The 25,462-nt window shown below is 38.1% G+C and overlaps 2 protein-coding genes across 4 annotated transcripts in view; one reads left to right on the top strand and one right to left on the bottom strand.

Moving 5' to 3' along the window:
- SPG11 (SPG11 vesicle trafficking associated, spatacsin) overlaps positions 1-999 on the top strand; it is a 75,749-nt gene extending 74,750 nt beyond the window's left edge. For all 3 annotated transcript variants that reach the window (XM_045524297.2, XM_010965249.3, XM_045524296.2), the window contains one exon: positions 370-999. In XM_045524297.2, the coding sequence (XP_045380253.2) occupies positions 370-550 (181 nt within the window). In that variant the 3' untranslated portion in view covers positions 551-999. The remainder of the gene's footprint in view (positions 1-369) is intronic.
- Positions 1,000-1,613: 614 nt separating this feature from the next.
- Positions 1,614-21,924, bottom strand: EIF3J (eukaryotic translation initiation factor 3 subunit J). Its single transcript, XM_074366037.1, has 8 exons — positions 21,765-21,924; positions 21,576-21,679; positions 11,798-11,852; positions 11,206-11,297; positions 6,614-6,728; positions 4,578-4,739; positions 3,086-3,159; positions 1,614-2,717 (listed from the first exon to the last, which is right to left on the bottom strand). Exons 1-8 carry the CDS (start codon positions 21,808-21,810, stop codon positions 2,586-2,588), a joined length of 780 nt encoding a protein of 259 aa, XP_074222138.1. The 5' UTR covers positions 21,811-21,924; the 3' UTR covers positions 1,614-2,585.
- Positions 21,925-25,462: the final 3,538 nt, after the last annotated feature.

Raw genomic sequence — 25,462 nt, 5'->3', positions numbered from 1 at the left:
AAGAATCCCCAGGAGGGGATCTTTTTAACAGATTTATGCCAAAAATCCCCAGAAAGAAGGGATCTTTTTAAAAAATTTATGCAGATGAATGAGAGTAGTTGGCTTATAGTGCTCTGTACTTAAAATGGGAAGCCAGCTACTCAGCTTGCCTGAGATGCCAAAAACTAAACATCAGGGTACTGGAGTACTGAATTTATTCTAATTAAGGTGAGCATTTAGATACTCATTTTTAATGAAATAATTTCAATGTTTATCAAATTTTCCCAGACTCAAGCTCCCTCTCCTTACAGGTTGTGGTATGTGTCAGATGACAGTCCTTGCTCAAGATACAGTATCTTAACCTGTACATTCCTGTATTTCTTTGTCTAGATGTAAACATCATCAGCCTACTGACTTGGTTGTGAAAAATCTGAAGAAGTTATTCACGTATTGTGAAGATGTCTACTTATATTACAAGCTGGCATATGAACACAAATTTTGTGACGTTGTAAATGTGCTTCTGAAGGACCCTCAGACAGGTTGCTGTCTAAAGGATATGCTAGCAGGTTAGATGGATTCAGCTGACATGAATGGTTACTCCCAAGGATACACAAACTGTGTTATTTTGCACTGTAATCAGGTACTGACAGGTGATTGTGACCAGAGAAGAGTAACGCATTGGGGATCTTTGATGTGTGATTGTAAAACCCCAGGAATGACCGTAGCAGTCCTTTGTGAATAGTGGGTAAAGAATGAGAAAATTTCCATAAAGAAATTCCCATTTAAAAATGATGTTCATCTATACCATTTTATATAGATATTGGTATTAAGCTCAAAAGCTCCAGCTTCCTCAGGATAGAGCCTGCTTTAGGAAATGATAACAATATTTAGTAAAGAATACCTGTGCCTGCAGATTCCAGTTTCAAAGGAATTTAATATTATTTACACAGTTAAGGAACAGATGATACATTTCCATTTGTTAGAAACTGATCTCTATAGTAAAATAGATTTTTTAATTCAGTGTATGTCATTATTACTGCTAAGGGAATCTTAGCCCTTTTCTGCCTTAAAACAATCTGTATTGGCTGTAATTATTGCTGTGTAGTCACTGCTTTCTGTTAATTCCTCAAATCATTTAGATGGTCCTATCTTCCACTTGGCGGTCTACAGAGCTTTGATTGATGCTCCTAGTTCCTAGATAAGAGAAATTTGAAATATTTTTTGCTCTGTCCCCACTTTTGAGTCTGTGATGGTTTCAAAAAGACTCCAACCACAGATATGGTTAAACTGCTTAAGAGAAAATATATAGTAGAGAAGAATCACCCAGTCCATGCTTACAGCCATAACCTGAGTTATAAGCTCAATTACTCCAAATAAATAATAGTTCTTCTAGGTACTTAATTAGGCCTTAGTATCTAAACAACCAAATTTCCCCCAAATAAATAAGAGAAAGGCAGCTCTATGCCTTTGTTGCTCTAGGGTGACACTATTAAGAACCTGACAGATCATTTCTGTTTTAAAGCTACATCCACTCATCAAGTACTTATTAAGCTTTGTAAGTACAGAGAGAACTCTAGTCCCAAGAGCTTTTGTTCTATACTCTCCAAAAATATCTCTTGGGAGGTAACACAAAATTTAAGTCCTCACAATAGTGACTTTATTAAATTAGTTGCTTTATAAAACATTGCAGATGTCATAATTGTTAACATAACAATTTACCAAACTGTAGTTAACTGGTGCAGTTTGCTGAGCATGTTTTATAAAGGAAAGGAAATGCCAAAACCCTGTTAAAGTTGTTCCATTGCAGCCTAGGAGAACAAAGGAGATTTGTTTCTCAGACACTTAAATCAGGCAAGTAGAACAGGTAAAGAGCTTCCCTCCCCCATCTGAAGCACTCCATCAGCAGAATAGTCTGATAAATAGAAACTAGACAGTCTGTGCATTCAAGAGATTCCACAACTTGCAATGCAATAATGGAAAGGTTTACCTTCTTCAGCTTCGAAGTTGGAGGGTTTTGGTCATTTAATTTTTAAGTATCAAACTAGTGCTTTTCAGCTTTTCAGCCGCCGTATCTTCACTCTGAGATAAGCAGTCTTCTTCACAATGTATTTTTAACATCCTCACGCTCAATTTTAAGACAAAGCAATTTTAATACTAGGTGCACACCACACGCCCTTGCTGCAGACTGCTTTTCTTGACAAGTTATGAAGTAGTTCAAGGAGGTATGGTTAAGGCTGTATTACTGAAATGGTGCTGGTAAATACTACACAATTTTTTTTGTCATGTTGCAACCTTTGTTTCCAATTTAGTGACTGCTGCTGTGGAATCAGATAGCAACAATGACACCATTATTAGGCTTGTTTTTTGTTTTTTTTTTAACTATGATTTAGTAGCAACAGAGGTTCCCAATTTTAACCCCTTGGCAGCAAGATCCAAGTTCCCTCATTCGCACATTAGCACCTAAGTGTCGAGGGGTTAAATAACCAGCACAAAAGATACTGCACTTCTGATTGTAGCATTTGGCAGAACTGAAAGAAAAGGAAGTTGTGCTACATGTTGAAGGGATTGTGGGCAACAGAAAGAAGACACCGGGAGAAGATAAAATGTCACATGAAGTCTTCATAGTCTTGTACATATCCTCCATCATAACCACCATAATCTGCCAGATCGTCTTTCATGGTGGCCTTTAATCCCCCTCCAGGAACTACACCTTTCTTCTTCTTTTTGGCTTTGCTTTGCTGAAGATAAAACAAGAGTTAATTCATGAGACTTATCTACCATGGGCATCTTATTTGGTATAGCAACCCTCACCAAGACACCAAAGCTTCTGGTCCCAGAAAAACCTTAGCTCTCTAGAGGGGAATTTCCCCAAAGCTAACTCAGGGCAACTTCTACTATTAATTCAGGGAAGAACATGAACATGTTCATAAACAAAAGGACGGTAATGGCACTCACACGGCTGTCCTAGTCCAATATAAATGGTACTGGTGAATTACTTGATTTCTGTCCAGTTTCTTAGGTCAGACTCCTACTACGCTTGTTGAGAATATTATGCCTACACCTTAATCCTCGTGTAATACACATTTCCCACACAGCTTGCTCTTACCTTTTCTTGCTTCTGTTTTTCACTGCAAAGCACAGTCAATGAATTGGTAATCTTTTTCAAGTCATCTATTTCCACTAAGAAGGAAAAAAAACTAATTTTTAAGCATTCTGGGGAATACATAAAAGCAAAATATACATTCTTCCAGTGTTATGAGAAATCTAGTTTGTCCAACATTAATTTCAATAACTTTGAAAAGGCTTTCTCTTGTTTAACATAACATGGTAGAGACTCATTCATTTCTATGGCTAGGCTTGCTAATGAGAACTGTTTAAAGTAAAATGGCAAACTCAGCAACAAAAATTTAACTTTATAATGACCTGTAATCACCTAGACACCACTGCTCAACCACAGAGAAACTGGAAGTGTCTTTATAGCTCACAATGCTCCCTTTTTCCTTATCCAGTCTAAACACGCAGAGAATAACCATCATGAGTTATGGAAATAACACATCCTTGATGCTCAGTGAGGACTGTGTGAATGAACATGGAATGACAATTCTTAAACCTCCCCATCCCTTGGGGTCTCCATTTTAGCACAGGAACGAGAATAAAAATCGTAGGTATCTCAGAAATCTACGTGCCCTACCAGGAAACGAAGCCTGTTTAGTGGACAACACATAAAAATACAAAGCTGGAAACAGATATGAATGAGATTTTAGCTACCAAAAAAAGCACTCAGTTTTGGTTAAAGAGCACCTTCAAGAAAAGGAAAAATAGCATATGGAAAATAAAATACCAACTATGTATATCACTGATCAAATCAGAACCCCTAGTTTAGCAATAATTTCTCAAAGAAAAACCCAATTTAAAATTCATTGTGTAGAATTTTTTTCCCTCAATCTTAAAAACAGTAAATACTAGCAAAACCAACCCCTTCCACCTTAATGCTATGCCACCCCTGGTTGTCACTCTCACATACCCTGCTCCTGAAATGTATGACTCTTCTCAGGGCATGAAACTAAACCCACGGACTCAGAATGGGTGCCGAGCAACTTGCACCTCGTCACAGGCTTCCTTGTTTATAAAATGAACAGACACTCGCTGTGGTCTCACTCAGCTCTAAAATTCTGTATGCTCAGAAATCATTTTCCCCCTAAAATACTTCCCTAGTCTCTTTCAATACATAATTAGATAAAGGAAGAAGTTGGTGTTTTATTAGCTGTTGTGCCAACAAACACAGATGTCTCTTTGGGAAGCCGTTGTAAAAAAACATTTAGAAGGCAGCCTCAAAAACCAAAAACAAACCCAGGACATATTTCACAGAACTAGAACAAATCATAATAAAATTTATACATTAAAAAAAAAAACAAAAACAAAACCACTCAAACTCACTGTATATTTGCACAACAACACTCCCAAGATAACTGCTAAAAAGCAAATCCTAAATATATTCTAGCACCCCCTGCCCCGCCCCAAGTCAATCTCCATCCTCATGTGTATGACATGCCCTTACTAAAAGCCATCCACAGGGGCAAAAGATTAGAATTACTTACATGAAATACACACATCTCGAACTAAGGCTTCCAAAAAACTGGCATAGTATAGTGACTTTTCATATTGTGTAATTTTATCTTTTAGTAACTTTCCAAACTCTGTGAAGTCATCTCTTGAAGATGGGTTCATAGCATCTATTCCATAAACTGTATTATTAACACCTGTAGGAGAAAGGGAACACTGAAAACATCAGAAAGATTTTTTTTAAATTTATAAACCAATTAGCTATCTGAATAACCCTGTTATTTCATTTTAAAGCAGAGGTTCTTGATCTGGATCCACTGAAATACTTGGACAAAAATTCAAGTGATCGGTACATAACTGCTGTATCATAGCTTATTTCAGTATTTTGATACTTATTTCAATATAACAAGTTTCCTCCGTAAGCAAAATCCTGTGTATTTTATGTATTTAAGAAGGGGCCCAAAGACTTCCCAGACTGCCAAAGGAGTCCCTGGTGCAAAAGGGATGCTCTTAAAGCATTTGTCCAAGAACAGTCCACAGTAAAGCTGAGACAGAAGAATCAAAGTAAATAAAGATGGTTCCTGTGAAAGTTTCCAGCTAACTAACTCCAGAAGCTAAGCACAGATAAACCATGTGTTAAACCCCCCAGGGGTAAACCATGTATTAAATCCCAATAGAAAACTTTATCTGACCTAAAAGGATTCTAGGCTGCGACACTGTGCTTCCATATACTCCTAAATAGTCAAGTAAATCAGTTGTTAACAGTATTATTAATTCAGTGTTTTAGTATGAGAAACACAACATTAAAACCCTACTAACCAGGAAGCAGGGGAGGTGGTGTGAGGTATAGCTCAGTAGCAGAGTGCATGCTTAGCACTCATGAGGTTCTAGGTTCAATCCCTACTACCTCCATAAAAATAATAAGTAAATAAACCTAATTAACCCCCCAAAAATCCTATTAACCAAATGATGACTGTACGAATATGTTTTTGCCTTTTAAGTGTAACTGGTGTCCTATCTTAGAATTTATGGGTACCACATAAGTCTTTCTCTTTAATAAACACATGGGTGGCTTCTACCATCCTATGAAGACAGGATAATGGCCAAGTGCCCTCTTTAATGAGGTAAGTGCAGTTAGGACAATGCCAAGCCCATGCCAGTTCACCAGTGACTCTTCAGACTCCAGAGACCCACCCACGAAAGATAAGGTCACATTTCCAATGGAAAAGAGAATGGACGGTCACTACAGTCAGCCTGCCTGATCCATTTTAAAGAAGAGGAAGTGGGGAGAATCAAGATAACTAGGTCTTTCTTGGCTCTAGGTTTCATTTCAAAGTTATTTAACTGTTTCAACAAGACACTCTATTCTGAAAAGTACTCAGGAAGTAATAACAACAAACTTGGTTAAATGAAGTGAGAGTTTTTAAACTATTTCTCTGACCATGTTTCTCACTTTACTCCCTGTGCCATGTTAACTCTCCCCCTGGAACACTATGAACTTAACCACTTACAGAATCCTGAACATATCTTTTATCTCATGTACTGAGCACAGCTGCAGGCATGGCATACAGAAATGGAAGCCCTCTAAAGACAGGACATAGTGAAGGCTAAGAAGAGGTACCAAAAGAAATGACACTGAGCACATGAAGGCACAACCAAAGCTGAATGCCCCATGGGACCAGCATGCTACTGTCTTAAGTCCTGCCCAGACTTCAGACCACAAGACACGGTACACTCAGTTCAATATTGAAATCTCAAAGCTATAGACTTCACATTTCACCCAAATTTCACCCAGCTGATAAATATACTTATTTGGGTCCAATGACTTTTTATGTTAATAATCTTTTATATGATACTCAAAATGTAATTATCAAAAAGCTGAACATCTCACTCTACCTTAAGTAATGAAATCTCAAATATAAAGATATTAAAAACTGCTTTCTAATATCTAGATTAGCCAGTATCAGATTTCTTCAAAGAAGATGTTTTTTGAATTTTCATAACCCTTAAGACTTTTTCACAATATTTACTTGGAACTTCAATACCACACTGTAATCACAACCCCACTTACCAAAAGTTTCCTTTGCTAATTCAAGGTCTGACTCCTCCTGTAACTTTTTTAGCCGCAGTTTATCTGCTAACTGTTCTTCCGGTGTTAGCACTTTAGGTTCTTCAGGTTCTTCTAACTAAAATCAGACAGAAAGTTTTATTTTTTTATTTTATTATTATTTTTTAACATTTTTTATTGATTTATAATCATTTTACAATGTTGTGTCAAATTCCAGTGTAGAGCACAATTTTTCAGTTATACATGAACATATATATATTCATTGTCACAAAAAGGACTGGGACTGTAATGGGCCCAGTATATTTCTGTGTGGTATGAACTTTTTTTCTAAATACACGTAATTATAAATAATAAGCAAACACTTAGAAAGTATTTACTGTATTTCAAGCATCCTTCTAAACACTTTAGATATTCATATCCCAATTTTACAGGAAAAAAACCTGAGGCGTGAAGCAACCTGCCCATGGTATCAGGTTAACATAGACGATAATGGGACAGAGTTGAGATTTGAAAGCTGGGTTTAATTTATGGTAATTTTTTTAAATTAAGGAAATGAGATTGTAGATAAAGTAAAATGGCACTTTCATACCCTTTGGCTAAGACTGTGTATTAAAACCACCTTTCTAGGGTAACTTGGTAGTATGCATCAAGTCTTGAAATAGTCCTATATGCTTTAATCAAATAATTCCACTTCTACATATTCATCTTAAGAAACCAAAGATCTGTACAAATATTTAACCAAAAGGATGTCAAATGGAATATTACTCATAATATCAAATAAATTTAGAGACAACCTAATTGCTCTGTAACAAAATGGTTAAATACAGTATGGCACGAGCCATATGACAGTGCAGACATAAAAAAAATGTTTTTTGTGGGGAGGGAGGGTGTAGCCTAGTGGCAGAGTGCCTGCCTAGCATGCACAAGGTCCTGGGTTCAATCCTCAGCACCTCCACTAAAATAAGTAAAATAAAAAACTTTTTTAAAAACATGTTTTCTCCCAAAGAACTGGAAAAACATTTCCCCCTTATTTATCTTATTCGTATTATATTTTAGTATTATAAAAATAACACATTATACTGTTCACATACAAAGGAAAAATTGTCACGTATTTCCCAACCCCACTTCTCTGAGATGACAGTTAACAGTTTAATGTATATCATTTTTATATTCTGATATAATTTTCTACAACAAATATGTATTACTTTTACTATGAGGGAATATATTTGATAATATTTATCAAAGTGGGAAAATGGTGAAGGGAATTTGTGCCATTCATGGTTATCCATGCCTGTGCAATTTGAAGATTTTGATTCAGAAGTCCACTTCTGAAATAGATCACATTTCTCACGGAGAAGATGAAATGAGAAAGATCATGCAGTTATGAAGTCTCAGACACTTTTTACAAAGAAAAAAGGAAACTGTCTCAACTGTCTTAGACCTGAACATCATTACGTATTTCCTGCAAACAAAACTGAATATGTCTTTTATTTTTTTAACTGGAAATGTCTTAACTCAACAGTTGGCCTAAGATAAAATTAGTTCACTCAAAGTAAAGTTTCTTTATGTTGGAGACTAATATCAAGATACAACAAAGTAAGTGGTAATTCTAACCTCAATGACCAAGAAAGATCCAATCAATACAACTTCTTAGACTGAGCTGAAGGATCCATTGCTTGTTGTGATCATGTAAACACATATGCAGATATTTTTAGATATACAAATACAAATTATTAAAAAGCATCTAAAATGTTCCTGACTAGGGGGAAATATACACTCTCACCCATGGCTGGCCAATGCAAACTGATACAACCCAATCAGGAGGGCAATTTGGTAATATTTATCAAGACTACAAATGTGATTTGTCCTTTGACCCAGCAATCTCACATTTGGAAATTTATCCCTACAAATATGGCCACATCCATTACAAATGATACACACATATGGTTATTCATGGAAGCACTGTTTATCAATGAAAGGACTGAAGGAAAAACTCCATTCATCAACAGAAGATTGGTGAGATAAATTACGGTACATCAAGGATGGAATATCATACAGCTATTTTTTAAAATATGAGGACAAATAAACAAGAAACTAATGAAAATGCTTTCTTACGGGGGTGATAGCAAACATGGTAGAGAAAAGAGGGATGGATGTTTGAAACTTTTCTGAGTATACCATTTGATTCCATTCTTGTAGTTGTGTTTTCTGAATATATTTCATATTTAAAAGTTAAGTGAAAAGAAACCTTAAAATTGGAAACAAACGGAAATAAATGACTCTAAAATATGTATCAAAATAGATAAAATGACACAGGAAAAACGACTTTAGAACCCAGGACAAAATTATACATCCTCAGTAGGATATACTCTAAGTGCCCCAAGAACAGCAAGGAAATGCTAAACCTCACTCAGCAGCTGTACATTGTTCGTAGTACTGGTATTGGAGAAAAGCCAATAAACAATTATGTTAACATTATTAGAAACCAGGACTTTCAGAAGAGAAAATATCAAAATAAACTAATGATTATGTACGATTCATCAATGAAAAGGGATCTCGATGGCAAGGCCACTCCTATAATACTGAATACGACTGGCACCTAGATTTGGCCTCTAAATATCATTTCACACTAAAAGGATCCCTAGTAACTGATTCCAGGCTAAGAGATTTTACCAGGTGAGCTAGCACTTACTGTGCCATAACACAAGGAAACTTTCAAAGATTAAAAGCATTCTGTCAAAAGGATGAAGATGGAAAGCAACTCAGAGGGACTCCTACTGTCCAAAGTTGGGACAATTTAAGCATCAAAAACACAAAAAAAAACTTGTATCTGAAAGAGTTTATAAAACTCTTTAAAAAAATCTTAGAAGTCCATAAATTTACTCAAAATGAAAAAAAAAAAACCCTACAAACCCCTCATTTTTCACCACTTGAAGTTATTACACCCCCTCCTTACTCTGAAAATTGGTAACTAAAAGAATGAAGCTTTTACTCTGCCTTTCTAGTATTGACCATATCCAAAGTAACCAAACAGCAAAAGCAGCAGCAGCAGCAGCAGCAGCAGCAGCAGCAGCCTATAAAAAAAAATTTTTTTTTAAAGGAAGTGATAGAATGAGAAAAATCACCATTCTCCAATCCCTAAAGAAAGAATTAGGCAATGATCATCAGTGATACTAAAACTACTGGGTGAGAAGTTGACATGAAACTGCGTAACCTGTAAGGGGAAACATGTTATTTTACAACAGAAGTACCAGGCTGTCACCAACTTAACCCCGTGATCAATTTTAGCATCACTAACAATGGGACAGACATTACATGACTCCTGATGTGACATGATGCAATACGAAGCATGCAGCATTACCTTTAAAGTATTCCAACCAAAAATATTTAATTTGAATTCAATCAAAATTTTAGACTTTGCTGCCAAGGTACAGAAAACTCCAACTATAAGGAAGCAATAAGACAAATCCAGAAGGTGGGATGTTCTTACAAGACAACTGCCCTACTCTCTTCAATAAATCAACGTCATTTTAGAGAAAAACACTCTAGGATACATTAATAACCAAGTGCAATGTGAGGTCCTTGTCTGAACAAACCATATGTAAAACACACTTTGGGACAATTAAAGAAGTGCATACAAACTGAGTATTAGAGGATCTTAAAAAATTACTGTTCATTACATTAGGTATGTAATCATGTGAGAAATATCCTTGCTTTTTCAGAGATGCATACTAAAGTATTTAAAGGTAAAATGCGTAACATTTGTTATTTACTTGATTATATTTTAGCCAAAAAAGAACATATGAATCAAGTATGACAAAATATTAACAACTGTTAAATTTAGGTGATGTGCATGATTGTGCATGATTGTATCTAATATGCTATTTTCTCCTTTAGGCTTGAAATTTTTCTTAATGAAATGTCAAGAAAAATTAAAAAGCTCTCTATGATCTATGGAAAGATCTCTATGATAAATAAAGCAAGGTAAAAATTATTTTTAAAAAAGGGAGGAATATGACTATACAGTTGTATCTAAATATATAAAGTCACCTCAGAGACATAAGAAGCCAGTATTTACTAATGGGATAGAGGGAGAGAAACAAGACAAATTAGTAGAGTTGGGAGTACTTCTTAATATTGTTTTGATTTTTAAATCATGTAAATGTGTTTTCTATTCAAAAACAAGTAAATTAATATAGTATTTCTGATCTTGCTCCAAATCAGTAACAAAAACATTTATATAATACATGGCAGAGAAATGGACACATCTTGTATGTCACTCAATAGGTACACTACAAATCACAACTAGAGAGAGCTGCAGGCACTGCCAAAAATCACTGACTAGGGTCACAACACAATCATGATTGTTCCCAAGTGTTTGTGGAAACTTAGAAGACATTCTAATACATAAAGCTTTTAAGTCTGGTTTCTGCAAAAACCACAAATTGTTTGTTCTGGGATCACCTTATCTGATGGTGTCCATTTACAGTCTTTACAAAGCCCTTCAAATGGTTAGGTATTATCTGCTGCCTGCTAAGATACTGCACCACTGCTAACGTGAGGAGTCCATGTTTTAGAAAATGAATAGTACTTACCCTTTTTTTAATTTCTTCTTGCCTTTTCTTCTGTTGCCGTTCTTTCTCTTTTATCTTCTCTGCTATTTTTTTCTTTTCTGAAATTTTTACTTCTGAAAGAAATGTTTTAATCACAGTTATCTTGACTATTTTCCAATTTATGGATGAGACAGACCTGATACTTATACTTCAAGAGACCAAATCTCTCCCAGCTCCAATTTCATATGATGATTTCCTGGCAAATATGAGGAAAGTTCTGGGATTCTTCCTTTCTCCTCTCTAATCTGACTCCTAAGACTCAAACAACTCCCTTCATATTTCCCCACAGTCCTTTAGGCAGGACTTAGATCATTTAACAGTGATGCCACATCCTCTACTCCCTCCTCTAACAAAAGCACTCAAACAGAAAAGTGCGAGCTATGTAATCTGATTATGTTTTGAGGAGAGAGAAGAGATGAAGGGAGAAGAGAATGAAGTGGGAATGGAAGGATATTTGGTTACTGAAAATACTGAAATTTTCAATTTTGTAAGCATTTTGTTATTTGTCTTAACATAAGCAAGCAGATGTTCACTAAGATATAAAACCAAAAGTGGAGCAACTCCAGTGGCTCACCTGGTTTTACTTCTGCTTCCTCTTTTTTTTCATCATCATCATCATCCCAGTTATCCTAAAGAAAAAGACTGCCGTTACATTACATTCTTACATGGTTACTTTTCCATGTGATCTTTATTATCAGCTTGTCTAACTCCATAGAAATAAGCTTGTTGGTATTTTTTTGGTGTTGCATTAACCTTATAAATTAATTTTGGGAGAACTGACATCTTATAATGTTGAACTGCCTTAGGCAAGAAAAAGGGCTGTCTTTCCATCTGTTCAAGCCTACTTCTGTATATTTCAAGGAATGTTTTAAAGTTTCTCTCTTAGAAGTTTTGCACATTTCTCTCTAGGTTTATTCCTAAGTATTTCATCTTCTCTGTTGCTATTTTAGTTTTTTTTTTTCTTTTAGGTCCTCTAACTGGTTATTTGTGCATAGAAAAGCTACTGATTTTTGTATATTAATTTTATATCCTGCTACCTTACTGAATTCACTTATTACTTAAATTAGTTTTATCATTGATTCTCTAGGGTTTTCCAGGTATATTGCCATATCATCTGCAAACAAGAGATAGCTTTATTTCTTTTTTACCAATTCATGCACCTCCACAATTGACTTCTCTTATCTAAATGCCCTGGTGAAACCTCTAGTACAGTGTGAACAGTGGCAGAGATAAAGGCATCCTTGCCTTGTTCTTCTCTTAATGGAAATGCCTCTAGTGTTTCTCCATAAAGTGCTATGTTATGCATCCCACCACATTTATGCAGTAAAATTTATCAGTCTTTTATTGCCTCTGGATTCCAAGTCAGTTAGAAAATCTTTTCTTAAAGCAAGGAATTTTCTTCTAGAACATGTATTCTTTCAGTGTTTTTTTCATTTAGATCTCTGATCCACTGGAATTTTTTCTCTTGTAAAGTATGGATCTAATTTTAATGTTTTTTCCAAATGGTTACTCAGTTGTCACAGCACCATCTATTAAAAAGCTCACCCTCTCAATATTTTATAATAATTATAAGTGGAGTATAATCTTTAAAAATTGTGAATCACTATGTTGTACACCTGAAACATATAATACTGTAAATCAATTACACCCCAATTTTTAAAAAAAGTCTGTCTTTGTCCCTTGATTTACCATACACTAAATTTTCACAGGTACTTGGTATATTTCTTTTTTTTTTAATTGAGTAATAGTCAGTTTACAATGTTGTGTCAATTTCCAGTGTAGAGCACAATTTTTCAGTTATACATGAACATACATATATTCATTGTCACATTCTTTTCCGCTGTGAGCTACCACAAGATCCTGTATATATTTCCCTGTGCTATACTGTATAATCTTGTTTATGTATTCCACCTATGCCTGTCAATATCTACAAATTTCGAACTCCCAGTCTGTCCCTTCCCACCCCCCTCCCCCTTGGCAACCACAAGTTTGTATTCTATGTCTATGAGTCTGTTTCTGTTTTGTATTTATGTTTTTTTTTTTTAAAGATTCCACATATGAGTGATCTCATATGGTATTTTTCTTTCTCTTTCTGGCTTACTTCACTTAGAATGACCTTTTCCAGGAACATCTATGTTGCTGCAAATGGCATTATGCTGTCATTTTTATGGCTGAATAGTATTCCATTGTATAAATACACCACCTCTTCTTTATCCAGTCATCTGTCAATGGACATTTAGGCTGTTTTCATGTCTTGGCTATTGTAAATAGTGCTGCTATGAATACTGGGGTGCAGGTGTCTTTCTGAAGTAGGGTTCCTTCTGGATATATGCCCAGGAGCAGGATTACTGGGTCATATGGTAAGTCAATTCCTAGTCTTTTGAGGACTCTCCATACTGTTTTCCACAGTGGCTGCACGATACTTGGTATATTTCTGCTTTCTATTCTATCCCACTGATCTACTGTCTCTTCACATACCAGGGCCATACTGTTTTAATTACAGGCTTTATAGTATGCTTTTATGTAAGCTAGTGCTAGTCCCCCCCTGTAGGCTTTCAGGTTTTCTAGTGTTTTCCTGGCCATTCTTGCATGTTTGTTTTCCATATGAACTTTTATATCAACTTGTCTAACTCCACAAAAAAGCTTCTCCATTAACAAAACACAGGACAACCAAGCCAAAACTAATAACCTCTCTTAAATAATCCACTGTTATATTAAATGAAAATTTGAGAGGGCTTTATACTTCTTACTTTCCCAAATGTAAAAGCAACCAACATTTTAGCCAATAGTTTGATTATTTCAAGCAATATTCCATACAACACAACCCTGGTTAAGGAATTAAATTATGCAGGGCACTTTAAGGTAGATCTATACTTTGTCTCTTCTATGCCTGACAGTCACTGAGCTAAATAATAAACCACTATCAAACAATTTTTAAAGGCTCCACAGAATTGAGAAGGTTTAAATTTAACAGAGAAAGAAACAGCCCCGTGTTTAATTAACCAGGGCTTTAATCTATAGGTAGCCCGAGCATTGTCTCAGCAACCCCCAGGCACAACTATGACACGCTGTTTGAAGCTGAGCCACAGGATGACAAATGCAAAGCAGGAGGCCCTGACGCTACTGGAAGAGACAGAGGCTGACTAATATGCCATAACTATGACACCAAGCTTCTGGCTTTATAACAAGACAGATCATAAAATCTGAATCAGTCTAGGTTTATAAATTAACCAAGGCGCGATTCTTAATAAAAATCTGCAAATCCAAAGGAAAAAAAAAACCTGATTAAGGCTACTACAGGGTCTGCAAGCAGAGTGGGGAGAACTTGGTATAAAAGTGAAAATATTTTTATAATTACCTTACCTTTGCAATTTAACCCACAGTTCAGTTAACAGATTGAAAGCAAAGCAGCTAGTCACTGGACACCTAAGATACTAGAGTTAGAAATTAGAGAGCAGATGTTTGCATTACCCCACTGGTTTGCTTAAGTGCTTGTATCATTACACCATAGTACAAAAGAACCAGAGAACTAAAAATAAAAGTTAACTACCAGGAGTTTGGGGGTTCTTGTTGTAATCTTCACAGAATATAGGAAAGCCGGGTCTGTGGGTGATATGCTGCTTAGGCAGTGCTTCAGATAGAAGGACCATGTGCTTACTTCCAGCAGATGTTTATCTGTAACTCTCTACCAATAGCAGTGATGATAATAATAACAATAGATAGCATTTACTAAGTACTTACTTTGCACCAAGCACTGTGCAAAGAACTTTACATGTAGTAACACAGTTAACCCTCACTTAAGTCCTGTAAGGTGGTGTTATCCCCATTTTACCTATAAGGACACTAAGGCCCAAAGATAGCCATCCCACAAATCTCAGTGAAAAATAATGAAGGAACCTATTTTGAACAAGCCAAAGTTCCTTTAAAGCATCATATTAACCATGACTTCTTACCTTAGTCCTGAAGTATAAAATAAATGTCTGGGAACTAGGTACCTCCAAACCAACAGTCATTCTTTTAATTAGTTCTGGAATGAGCTTCCTTAGAATTGCAGGGAATCTCATCAAAGAGGAGGGTTATAGCACATACTAAGATCTGCCCAGCTACAACTATGTCAGTTACTTATCTCAAATTGCCTATGATGGATTTTTACTAATTTTAGGAAAGGAGTCTGGTATGAGGAGGTCAAGAGGGGAGAAGTATGGCTGAAAATGTGCTCTATCTCAATAACTCCAACATAAACAGACACAATAGAGTGGTATTTTTGTTCATTGCTGACGTTCCTCAGTTCCCTTTATCAGGAAAACATCACCCCACACATATCACTGCTCCTTCAGTATCTCATTCACACCAACTCTACCCCATCCCTGGTTTCCCTATCAAAGCATAAACCTTATCCCAGATAGTCGTTAATTAAAGTGTCCCATCAGTGCAGCCATAAGGCTACCTAGAATTCCACCACAGGATAGTTGGAACAGTCATTCCTATCAACAAGTCCTGGAAATAACTATGGCATCTGCTCCTCAGTTCATAAAAGCATCACAAAAGGCAAGCCTTGTTTGTCGCCCTCATCCTAGAGTGCTTCAAACAAGTCTGCCCTGAAGTTAGTCCCATACTGGGGACAAGTCCCTGAAGAAGGCAGCATAGTGATGTCAGCAAAAAGAGACTGGTCAGTCTTCCAAATAGATGTAATCCCCAAAACAGAAGGCCAGGTAGCTTTCCCCAGGAACTTAAAAGAGTTTCTGCTTCCTTACTTGTAAAATTTGCAGGTGCCCCAAAAGTAAATGTAAAGTAAAATGTCTAAATCTGCCCAATTTTCCATAAACATCAGGAATTTGTAAATGTTGACAATAAGTTGAGAAAATGCAAGAAAGGTTCCTACAGAAACACCTCAAATTAACAGTTAAAATAGGGAGTATGTCTATAATTTAGTAAGCCCTAACCGGTTATCTGGTTCAAGAGACTACCTATCAATATCCAACTGAATATTTACCCAATTATTTTTGGTAGCCAATAAATCTTCCAGCTATAATAACCAAATTATCTTCAAAAGTACCAACCAGACTGCTCTCCTAAAATGGCTAGCTTCCTTAGAAGAGAGGCTGTTTATAAACTACTCGCTTATCTATTCTTGTTCTACAGATATACACCCAGCACCATTTGAGCCACTTCTCTGAAAGAGATGGCTGCTTTTCAAGTTTAAAACCAGCTTCCCTGTATAGCACAGGGAACTATATTCAATATCTTGTAGTAACTTATGTTGAAAGAGAATATGAAAACGAATACATGTATGTTCCTATATGAGTGAAGTGCTGTACACCAGAAACTGACACATTGTAAACTGACTATACTTCAATAAAATATATATATATAAAAAACCAGCTTCCCAAATGAATACCACTAAGAATTGAAAACAAAACAGAAAAGCTTAAACCTTGCTTTCTTTTTATTTCTAATAATGCAGCCAATAGTTGGCTAATCTGTCATTTTTATAAAATACAACTCCAGAATGTCGCAAGCAATGAGAGAACACATTTAGGCCTGAAAATGCTTTCCAACTTACGCAAGATATATTTATAGATTGTCAAACAGAAGTAGCTTCAAATGAGCAGTAAAATTCTGTCCCATAGCAATATGTTAACTAACATATATTTTTCCCCCTTCTAAAGTAGTTTGGTTTAGATAAAGCATAGTCTCTTGCAGGAAAAGAGCCTTTTATTGGTGTTCTGTAAGCTGTACTGACCTGCTCTGAGAGGCCTCAGAACTCTGTAATGAGTTCCTGCCATGGCTATACCTCCCAGCAAAGTTTAGTTTTTAAAAGAAGCCCAAATGTTCTTCTCAGAACTATGCTGGTCTCTGGAAGCCAAGGTAGCAGCCTCAAAAAATTCTACTTCGTTTATTTCAATTCACTAAGCTTTTTTAAATTGAAGATAATCAGTTTACAATATTGTCAATTTGTGGTGTACAGAATAATGGTTCAGTCAAACATATACATTTATTTTTCATATTCTTCTTCACTATAGGTTACTACAAGATATTGAATATAGTTCCCTGTGCTATACAGAAGAAACTTGTTTATCTATTTTATATATAGTAGTTTGTGTCTGTGAACAATTCACTCAGTTTTTAACATTTGACTGTGGCTCAGCACTCAGCTGAATTCCATCTCAATGCCTACCTGTATCATATTTAGAACTGTTATCAATCAATTCTACTTTAAATTCCTGGCTAAGCTAGATCAAGAACAAAACAATGAACACTGAACAAGTGGCTTCTTTATTTTCATTGGTCCAGCATGACAAGTACATTAGGTAAATATTATTCAATAACAAACATGCTTCCTAACTAAAAACTTAGTTTATAAAAATTGTCAGTGTACTGAAATGATATAATTGGTATTTTCAAGATAATCTGGTTGGGGGAGGAGAGCAGTATGTGGGGATATAGAAAGAATAAGATTGTGGGTTTATTAAACTTTTCTTTCTACCTCTGTATATGGTAGGAATTTTTCATAAGAAGTTACACACACCTCAAGATACCCATTTCCTGGCAAAATGCCCACCTTCTGAAAATTTCCCAATAATCTCCCATGTCTCTGAAATATAGATTCCCTATTTCAGAGTGTCATTTCCATGCTTGAAAATCTCCTCACTCTGATAGATTTAAATTATTAACCATGACAGGATCCTAACAGTTGAATGAGTAGGATAAAGCAGGCAGTTTTCAACTAAGTCAGTTCTCTAGGTTCTTTTAAAGAAATTCTGTAATTACTTTATAAGAAGAAAATGCCTGAGATGCCTGATCACAGCCAACAGTTTTCTCAAAGAAAACTCTACACTTTCTGAATAAACCTAGCTTCTAATCTTTTTACTGAAATGATGGGAGACTAGTAAAACTGAGTAAAAGCTGTATTATTCCCACCTGTGGTGGGTGGGTACTCACTGCCTTCTGAATCAACACTGCCTTCTCAATCACTGCCCACACATCATTCTAGCCACAGGGAAGGAGTCCAGAGATATATGCCAAGCAAACAATTCCCACTGCCTCTGCATAACATCAAGATAGTAAGAAAAGGAAAATAAAGCCAATGTAGCAGGGAAGTATGCTCCCTAGTTCTCCCTAGTTCTTTTTAACTGGGAAGAAGTATGTAGACTTCTACCCCCATGAACATTAACAATTCTACAGTTTCACTTAAATCTACCTCTGCACTTTCAGATGGCTATTTGAAAAGTCAAGGGCAGTAAAATGCTATAATGTCTACTGAAAGACAGTAAATTATTGGAGCAGGTTACTGTTACAAAGACCTCAGTTTTGCTTTCCTTTCTCAGGACATTACAAATGACATTAAACCTATATTCCTGAAGGTTAAACATTATTAGATGCTGACATAAACTGAAGAACTTACTGTTTCTACATACCTTACTTTTGAAGATTTTTTTAAAATTCACATACTGTATTATGTAAGAACAATGATTATTCAACCTCATTTAAATTAAGCCTTGTTTGCATCTCCTTGCCAAAGGATTAAGTGCTAAAACATTAGAATTCAGAAATTTGATATTACAGGTACACCTCGCTTTTTGAAAATTCACTTTATGCCATTCGCTTTTACAAAAAGACCTACATTAGTACCTTTTTGTTAACTGAAAGAAACCCAAAGAGGATTTTAGCTTTTATGACAAATGAAAATAGCATTCAGCATTTGTTTTGTAGCAAGCCATTACAGAGGCAGTGCCCAGTCCAAACAGTAACAGTGGCAAAGCCAAGCTCCTTCCCCAGGACCTACACTCAGCATCAAGCTGCCATAACTTTGAAGCTACGTCTGTGAGCATCTGTGCTTTATCTTGATTTACTTTGTGCATTCCTTAGCAAGATGTGTCCTAAAGGAACTGCTTCTTCTCTTTATGCCATTTCAGCTCTGGAAAAGTTTCATAGGAACGCTCTACTTTCAGATAGCGGGGAAAACCTGTACTATCATTCAAGGGGACAAATGTCAACTCTAGATTGGTAACCTCTGAGAAAGCAAACATTTTCTTGAAAACGACGGTCATTCCATTCAAAACAAAAAAATTCATGGTAAACAGCCACTGTGGAGAGAACTTACTCCTACTAAGCTTAGGAAACCACAAAATGTGGCACAAAAATAACCCCCAGCTACAAGATCTAAAGAGCCTAAGCATATGTTCCATTAGCCAGAAAAATTGATGTGATAGAATTAACATTTACTAAGTGCCTACCAAGTACCAGGTAAATCTGCTTTATGCTTGATATACTCTCTCACTATCTCATTGATAATATTGATATATTATCTCAAAATGCAAAATGATCTCCTGAGGTAGCTTCTGTAAGGACAAAATTGGGAAACAAACAAAAATGTTTAAACTGGCACATGACCACAAATACAGACAATGTCAAGGCAACAAAATAGACCTACATCTGTCTGAGTCCAAAGCCCAGGAATCAAACTACTCCACAGATAACTTTTGAGAATTTGGAGAAACTCAACAGAAATAAACCAACATTTCAACTCAAAAATAAAATGGACAAGTTTAGCTTTCTAATCCAAGATCAACTTCAAAGTTTATATATAAGAAATAAGCCATCTGTATAAACGAAAGAAATTCTGCACTGAAAGTGTGACTGGACAAAATGACCACTATGGTCCCTTTCAACATGTAAATCTCCAAACTTAGTTCCAAGTGGTCAGAATTATATTTATCAGTATTGACACCATTTAGATCCACTTATCTCAGGCAGGCTACTACTTCATAATATCATTCCAGACACTCCATTCAAACTTCATTTTCTGGTTAATTCTTTCCTGATCTCTCTAATTGTTTCTTCTCATTTGCTAACTTATTCTCAATTTTCGTAACAGATGTCTTAACTCCTACATCCACTATGCATAGAAAAAAGGAAAGAACAAATCTGAACTAAAGGCTCAAAACAGAAAATCTGCTACAATGTAGGGAAGTAACTAATATCTTGCAATGAGGCTGATAACACAATCCATTCCCATGTCTATACTACCTGTAAATGAAGTATCTAAGTATCTTCACAATATTATTACTCATTTATTAACCCCAACGTGCACAAAGTTCACATCATTCTAGAACGTCAGGCTGTTCAATGAATTGGATATCCACCTCATCAGACTCAGGAGAAAAGGGTAAAATCCAAACAAAAGCAGTTATTAATATTAAGTTCATGGTGATTATCTAGCTTAAATTTTTTTCAAGCCAAGGAGAAGAATTTGTAGGGTTGTCAGCATAAGCTGAAGGGCAGAAGTTCACTAAATGAATCAAAACCATAAAAAAAATTTTCCAACTCATACAAAACTTTATCTGCACAAATATAAAAAGATTTTGAGAACTTTGTTAATAAGAGTCAACATTTTGCGCTTGCGACTTTTGTAGCTACTAAACAAACGAAGCAGTCATAATGTCATCTGAAGCCATATGATTAGCCCCAGAAGTTTTCAAAAACAAACGACGACGGTAAATCAATCGGGTTCAAATCTATCTAAAAGGCATAGAAAAAACAAAAACAAAAACAAAAATCACACTGGATCCTTAGTCTTCTCCAACCACCAAATCTTCAATATTTCCTTACGCGTTTCTGTGTAGATGGATAATAACCCGCTCTGTCAACTCTCCATTTTTCAGGTCGCCGTGTGGACTACCCAGGTTCTGACCACTAACTGCTGGCTATCTCAGTACTCAGTTCATGCTTTTACCACAGGGTGGGAGAAGGGAGGCTAAAAGTTGTTTCACTTTACTGTTTCTATTTGTCTTGCGTGGAGGAAAAAAGGTGGCTGAAATTAAACCACAATATTTCACTCATCTAACAGCTCGAACAAACCCTACAAATGGGCCTTTAGAGATAATGGCCCTGAGGAGACGTGAGCTCGAAAAGGCAGATGGGTTGCAAGGCTTTCCATATGGGGCTTTCCATGGGGCTCCATCTTCAACTTCCCAGCCTCATCCCTGCGAGCAGCTCGGGACCGCGAAGTGTGCACGTGGGCCGGGCCGGCTGCTGCTGTCACCTCCCGTCGCCAGTTGGCGGGTGGGATCCAGGCCGGGGCGCGGACCTTCAAAGAAGGGCTAGGGCCGGGGCCGTCACCCTTGCCAAGGAAGTCCGAGAGACCACGCTGCCCGCGTCCGGCCCATATGGCCAGCGAGCGGAGGGAACAGGGCACCGCCGGGCCCTACGCTCGCGCCTGTACCCACGGCCCGCAGGCCCGGGCGGAGCCCCTGGGCCCAGACTCCGTCGGCCCGCCCTTTGGCGGGCAACCCGGCCCGCGACGGCGCCAGCCGGCTCCCGCGCTGCCCAGAGCCCCGGCCCGCACCCACCTTGACGTCCTCGTCCTCGTCCTCGCCTTCCCAGCGGTCCCCGCTGGCGGTGCCACCGCCCCCGACCTTCCGCACCGGGTCTTCCACGGAGAACGTGTCCGCGTCTACGGAAGAGAGCAAGCCGCATTAATGCCTGCCTGGGCGGGGGCCAGCGCCAGCCCAGGCCCTGCCCCCGGAACTTCTCCTCACCCCAGGAGTCGGAGTCCCCCGCCGCCGCCGCCGCCGCCGCCGCCATCTCGCGCCGGTGTGAGCGTGTGTGAGGGGAGAGAGAGCGAGGAGTTACCGCGGCGGAGGTGAGTCACTCGATCTGCTCTCGTTAGCCCGCGCAGGGCAGGCTGGGACCGTGGCTGACTGAACGCCCGGATCCAGGCCCCGCCCCTCTGGCAGCGGCGGCGGCGACGCGCGCACGGGCCGGAAGGGGGCGTGGAATAAGGTGGGAGAGGCGGAGCCTCCAGTGCCCCACCACGCGGGGAGGTCCTAGGGGCTAGTGGGTGCAGGTAGAGGTAGCGGCTAGGAGACGGCCACCCTACCCTGGGCCTGCAGAGGACGTGTAAGTGCAGGAAAGTTAGCAGGGCGGTCCCTTGCCTGGCGCTCGGCTAACGCCTGTCCTCGACACTCTTGTTCTGCCAACCTCAGCCCGTCCCTGATCTGTGGGGTGCGCCCTCCCTCTGGTCAGCATGGATCGCCACCCGTGGCTGCTGGCTGATACCAAGGAGACCCCCAGCCTCTCCACGCGGCACACAGAAGTGGGCTCTGCACGCCACGCCTGCCTGTGGGGGCGGTGGACTGGCCTCCCCGACCCCGGGAGGGCCCAGTCGCGTGCTCGGCCAGGCAGGATCCTCTGGAAGCCTGGGTGCGCAGGGCGCCCGGGAAGGAGCGAGTAGAGAGGGCCGAGTTCCTGGTAGCCTTCCCAGCCAGGGTGCTCAGAGTCAACTCCTGGCACGTTTGCTTCGAATTAGGAAGGGATCGGAGAAAGCCCCAGTGTTCAAGGCTTTTCCCTTCCTGTGAGCCTCTTGAAGCCAATACATGATACATTCTTTCGCAGAATTATTTCGGAAGTTGGTCTGCGCTAAGCTTAAACTCTAGCTTTGTCCTCAAGGAGCGCACAATCAAGTAGCAAAAATACACATGTAAACAAATCTCGGCGCAGTGCGATGACTGCAACAAAAAGAAGCATTGTGAGGTTAAATGTAAAATGGTAACATTAATGGCGGGCAAAGGGGAGAGCAGTAGGATGCGTGAAAGGCTTCCTGAGGGTAAACGCTGAGGAGATGAGTTTTACAGACCAAGTGAAATTTGCTCCAGTGTTTTTCCCGTAGAAAGAATCGTGTGGTCCCTCATCTGACTGAATGGCGCGATCAGAGATGAACTGAACAGGTAAACTGATCATTAGTAAAGGGCTTAAGATGGGCTAAGCTGCACTCTGCCCTTTGGACGCTAGGCTCCACTACAGGATTTTAAGAAGCGAGCAGTTTCGGATATTCTTGTTTGTTTTTTATTGTTTTCTTAATTTATTTTCGAATATGTAGCACACGTGCTTTGTACAACATTCAAGTTATAAAAGGGTACATGCAATGATCAGCCATTCTGTTCTTTGTAGTGGCAACCATTGTTACCCATTTCGTGTGTATCTTCAGAGTCTACACCTAGTACACATTTTGTAAGGATGGTCCTCAAAAGCTACTCTGCAGACCACGTATTCAAAGTTTCTATTTGATCAGCAGCAACACTTGAGAGCTTAATAGAACTGCAGAATCTCAGGCCCTATCCCAGACCTATTGAATCAGAATTTACCTTTTCAACAAGATCCTCAGATGACATTTAAGTGTGAGAGGCAGTGCTATACAGGCATCAATTTTTATAAAGAGGAATTGGAAGGAGGCAAAACAGAAGGCAAGGAAAGGCTAGAATGTAAGGTCCTTAGGGCACAATCTACCTTTTATTCACAGTTGTCTATCTAGTATTTGGCACAGTATGTAATACATAAGTAAATATTTTATGAATTAATTAAGAACACAACCTTAGAGTAAGGCAACGGCAGCAGAGAGGAAGGAACCAATCTGAGAAATATGTAAGGGTCAAAATCAACAGAATTTAGTGACTGTGATGGTTAATTTTATGGGTCAACTTGGCTAGGCCATGATACCCAGTTTTTGGTCAAACGCTAGTCTAGTTGTTGCTGTGAATGTATTTTTTGTTTGTGATTAACCTTTAAATCATCATGCTTTGAGTAAGGCAGATTACCCTCCATAATGTGGATGGTTCTCATCCAGTCAATTGAAGGCATTAAGAAAACACACCTGGGTTCAATCCTCAGTACCTTCATTGAAAAATAAATAAACCTAATTACCTCCCACCCTCCAAATTAAAAAAGAAAAGAAAACACAGAGGAAAAAGGAATTCTGCTGTCTTTGGACTCTGTAGCATCAGCTCTTCCCTGGGTCTCCAGCCTGCTGACCTGCCTTGCAGATTTCAGACTAGTCAGCTCCCACAATTATGTGAGCCAATTTATTTAAGTAAGTCTCTTTCTCTCTCTCTCCATACACATATCCTATTCATTCTTTTTCTCTGAATAACCCTGACTAATACAGTGACTGACTGAATATAGTGGAGGAGGGGAAGGGAGCAGTAGAGAATGATGCCTTTGGAGACTGAGTGTAGGTAACATCCATCTATAGGTGTCCAAGTCAAAAACCTGGGAGGTATCCCTGCTTTCTTCCTCTTACTTACCCCTTAAATTCAACCCATCACCAACGTCTGTGATTTCTTCCAATATTAATCCATTTAATTACCCCCATGTCTCTTGCTACCACCTTCATCCAAGTTTCTTTAGATTGTTTTACTATAATAACCTTCCAGTTGGCTTTCCTTTTTCTATTCACCAGGCCGTTTGCTTATTTAAAAATGTAAATCAGATCATGACACCCCTTCCTCCAGGATGAAATCCCTTTAGTAGCTTCTTGGTGTTTTTGTTTTGGGGTTTTTTTTTTTTGTTTTTTGGTTTTTTTTTTTTTTGGATTAAAATTCAACTCCTTACTATGGCCTACAAGGCTCTGTATAGTCTGACTCCTACCTCCCACCAACCCTCTTCTATGTCCTTCTCTCTCATTAACATCATTGCTACGGGCTTTCTGAGGCTACTAAGTCTTTTCCTATTTTTGGACTTTGTACTTGCTGTTCTTTCTGCTTACAGTGCTCTTTCCACACCTCTTTACATGGTTGGCTTTTTTTCCTCCTTCAACTTAAAATTCAAATGTTACCTTTGCAGAAAGCTCTTCTGGGGTCTCTCTCCAGCAAGGAACCTCCCCCAGTTACTCTTTCTCATCATTCTGTTTTTGTCATAGCATTTATCACAATCTCTAGTGACCCTGTTTACTTATTCAGTATCTGTTTGCAGCACAGGGACCTTGTCTGTGTTTTTGCTACTGTACTCCTAGTGTCTGGCATGGAGTAAATGTTCAATAAATGTTTCCAAAAATGACAGAATAGTGCCTCTCATCATAATAAGGAGTGAGGATAAATTAAATTTTGGCCACACAGATCTTGTCCCTCATTCTTGTGGGACATCCAAATAGAAATGTCTAGTACACATTTGGAATTAGAGAGGTCTTAGCTACAGATAGAGGATTAGGAGTTATTTGATGATAGTAGTAGATGGAATCCTGTAAAAGTAGAGGCCATCTGAAGATAGGATAGAATGAGAAGAAACCTTGAAGGACGTCAACATTTAGCCAAAGGGAAAAGGTACAGAAGGGATAGTAAGTTTCAAAAAAAAAAGTCGTTTTGTATCCTTCCAATTATACCACATTTCAGGGGGTTTTTTTAATATAAATTTTAAAATACTATGAAATATGGTTTATTTGAAAGTTCACTGTTGGAAGTCAGGA

Source organism: Camelus bactrianus, chromosome 6 (assembly GCF_048773025.1).
Source record: "Camelus bactrianus isolate YW-2024 breed Bactrian camel chromosome 6, ASM4877302v1, whole genome shotgun sequence".
Lineage (NCBI taxonomy): Eukaryota > Metazoa > Chordata > Mammalia > Artiodactyla > Camelidae > Camelus > Camelus bactrianus.
Note: the sequence above shows the minus strand (reverse complement) of the source record. Positions and strands in the feature narration are given on the sequence as shown.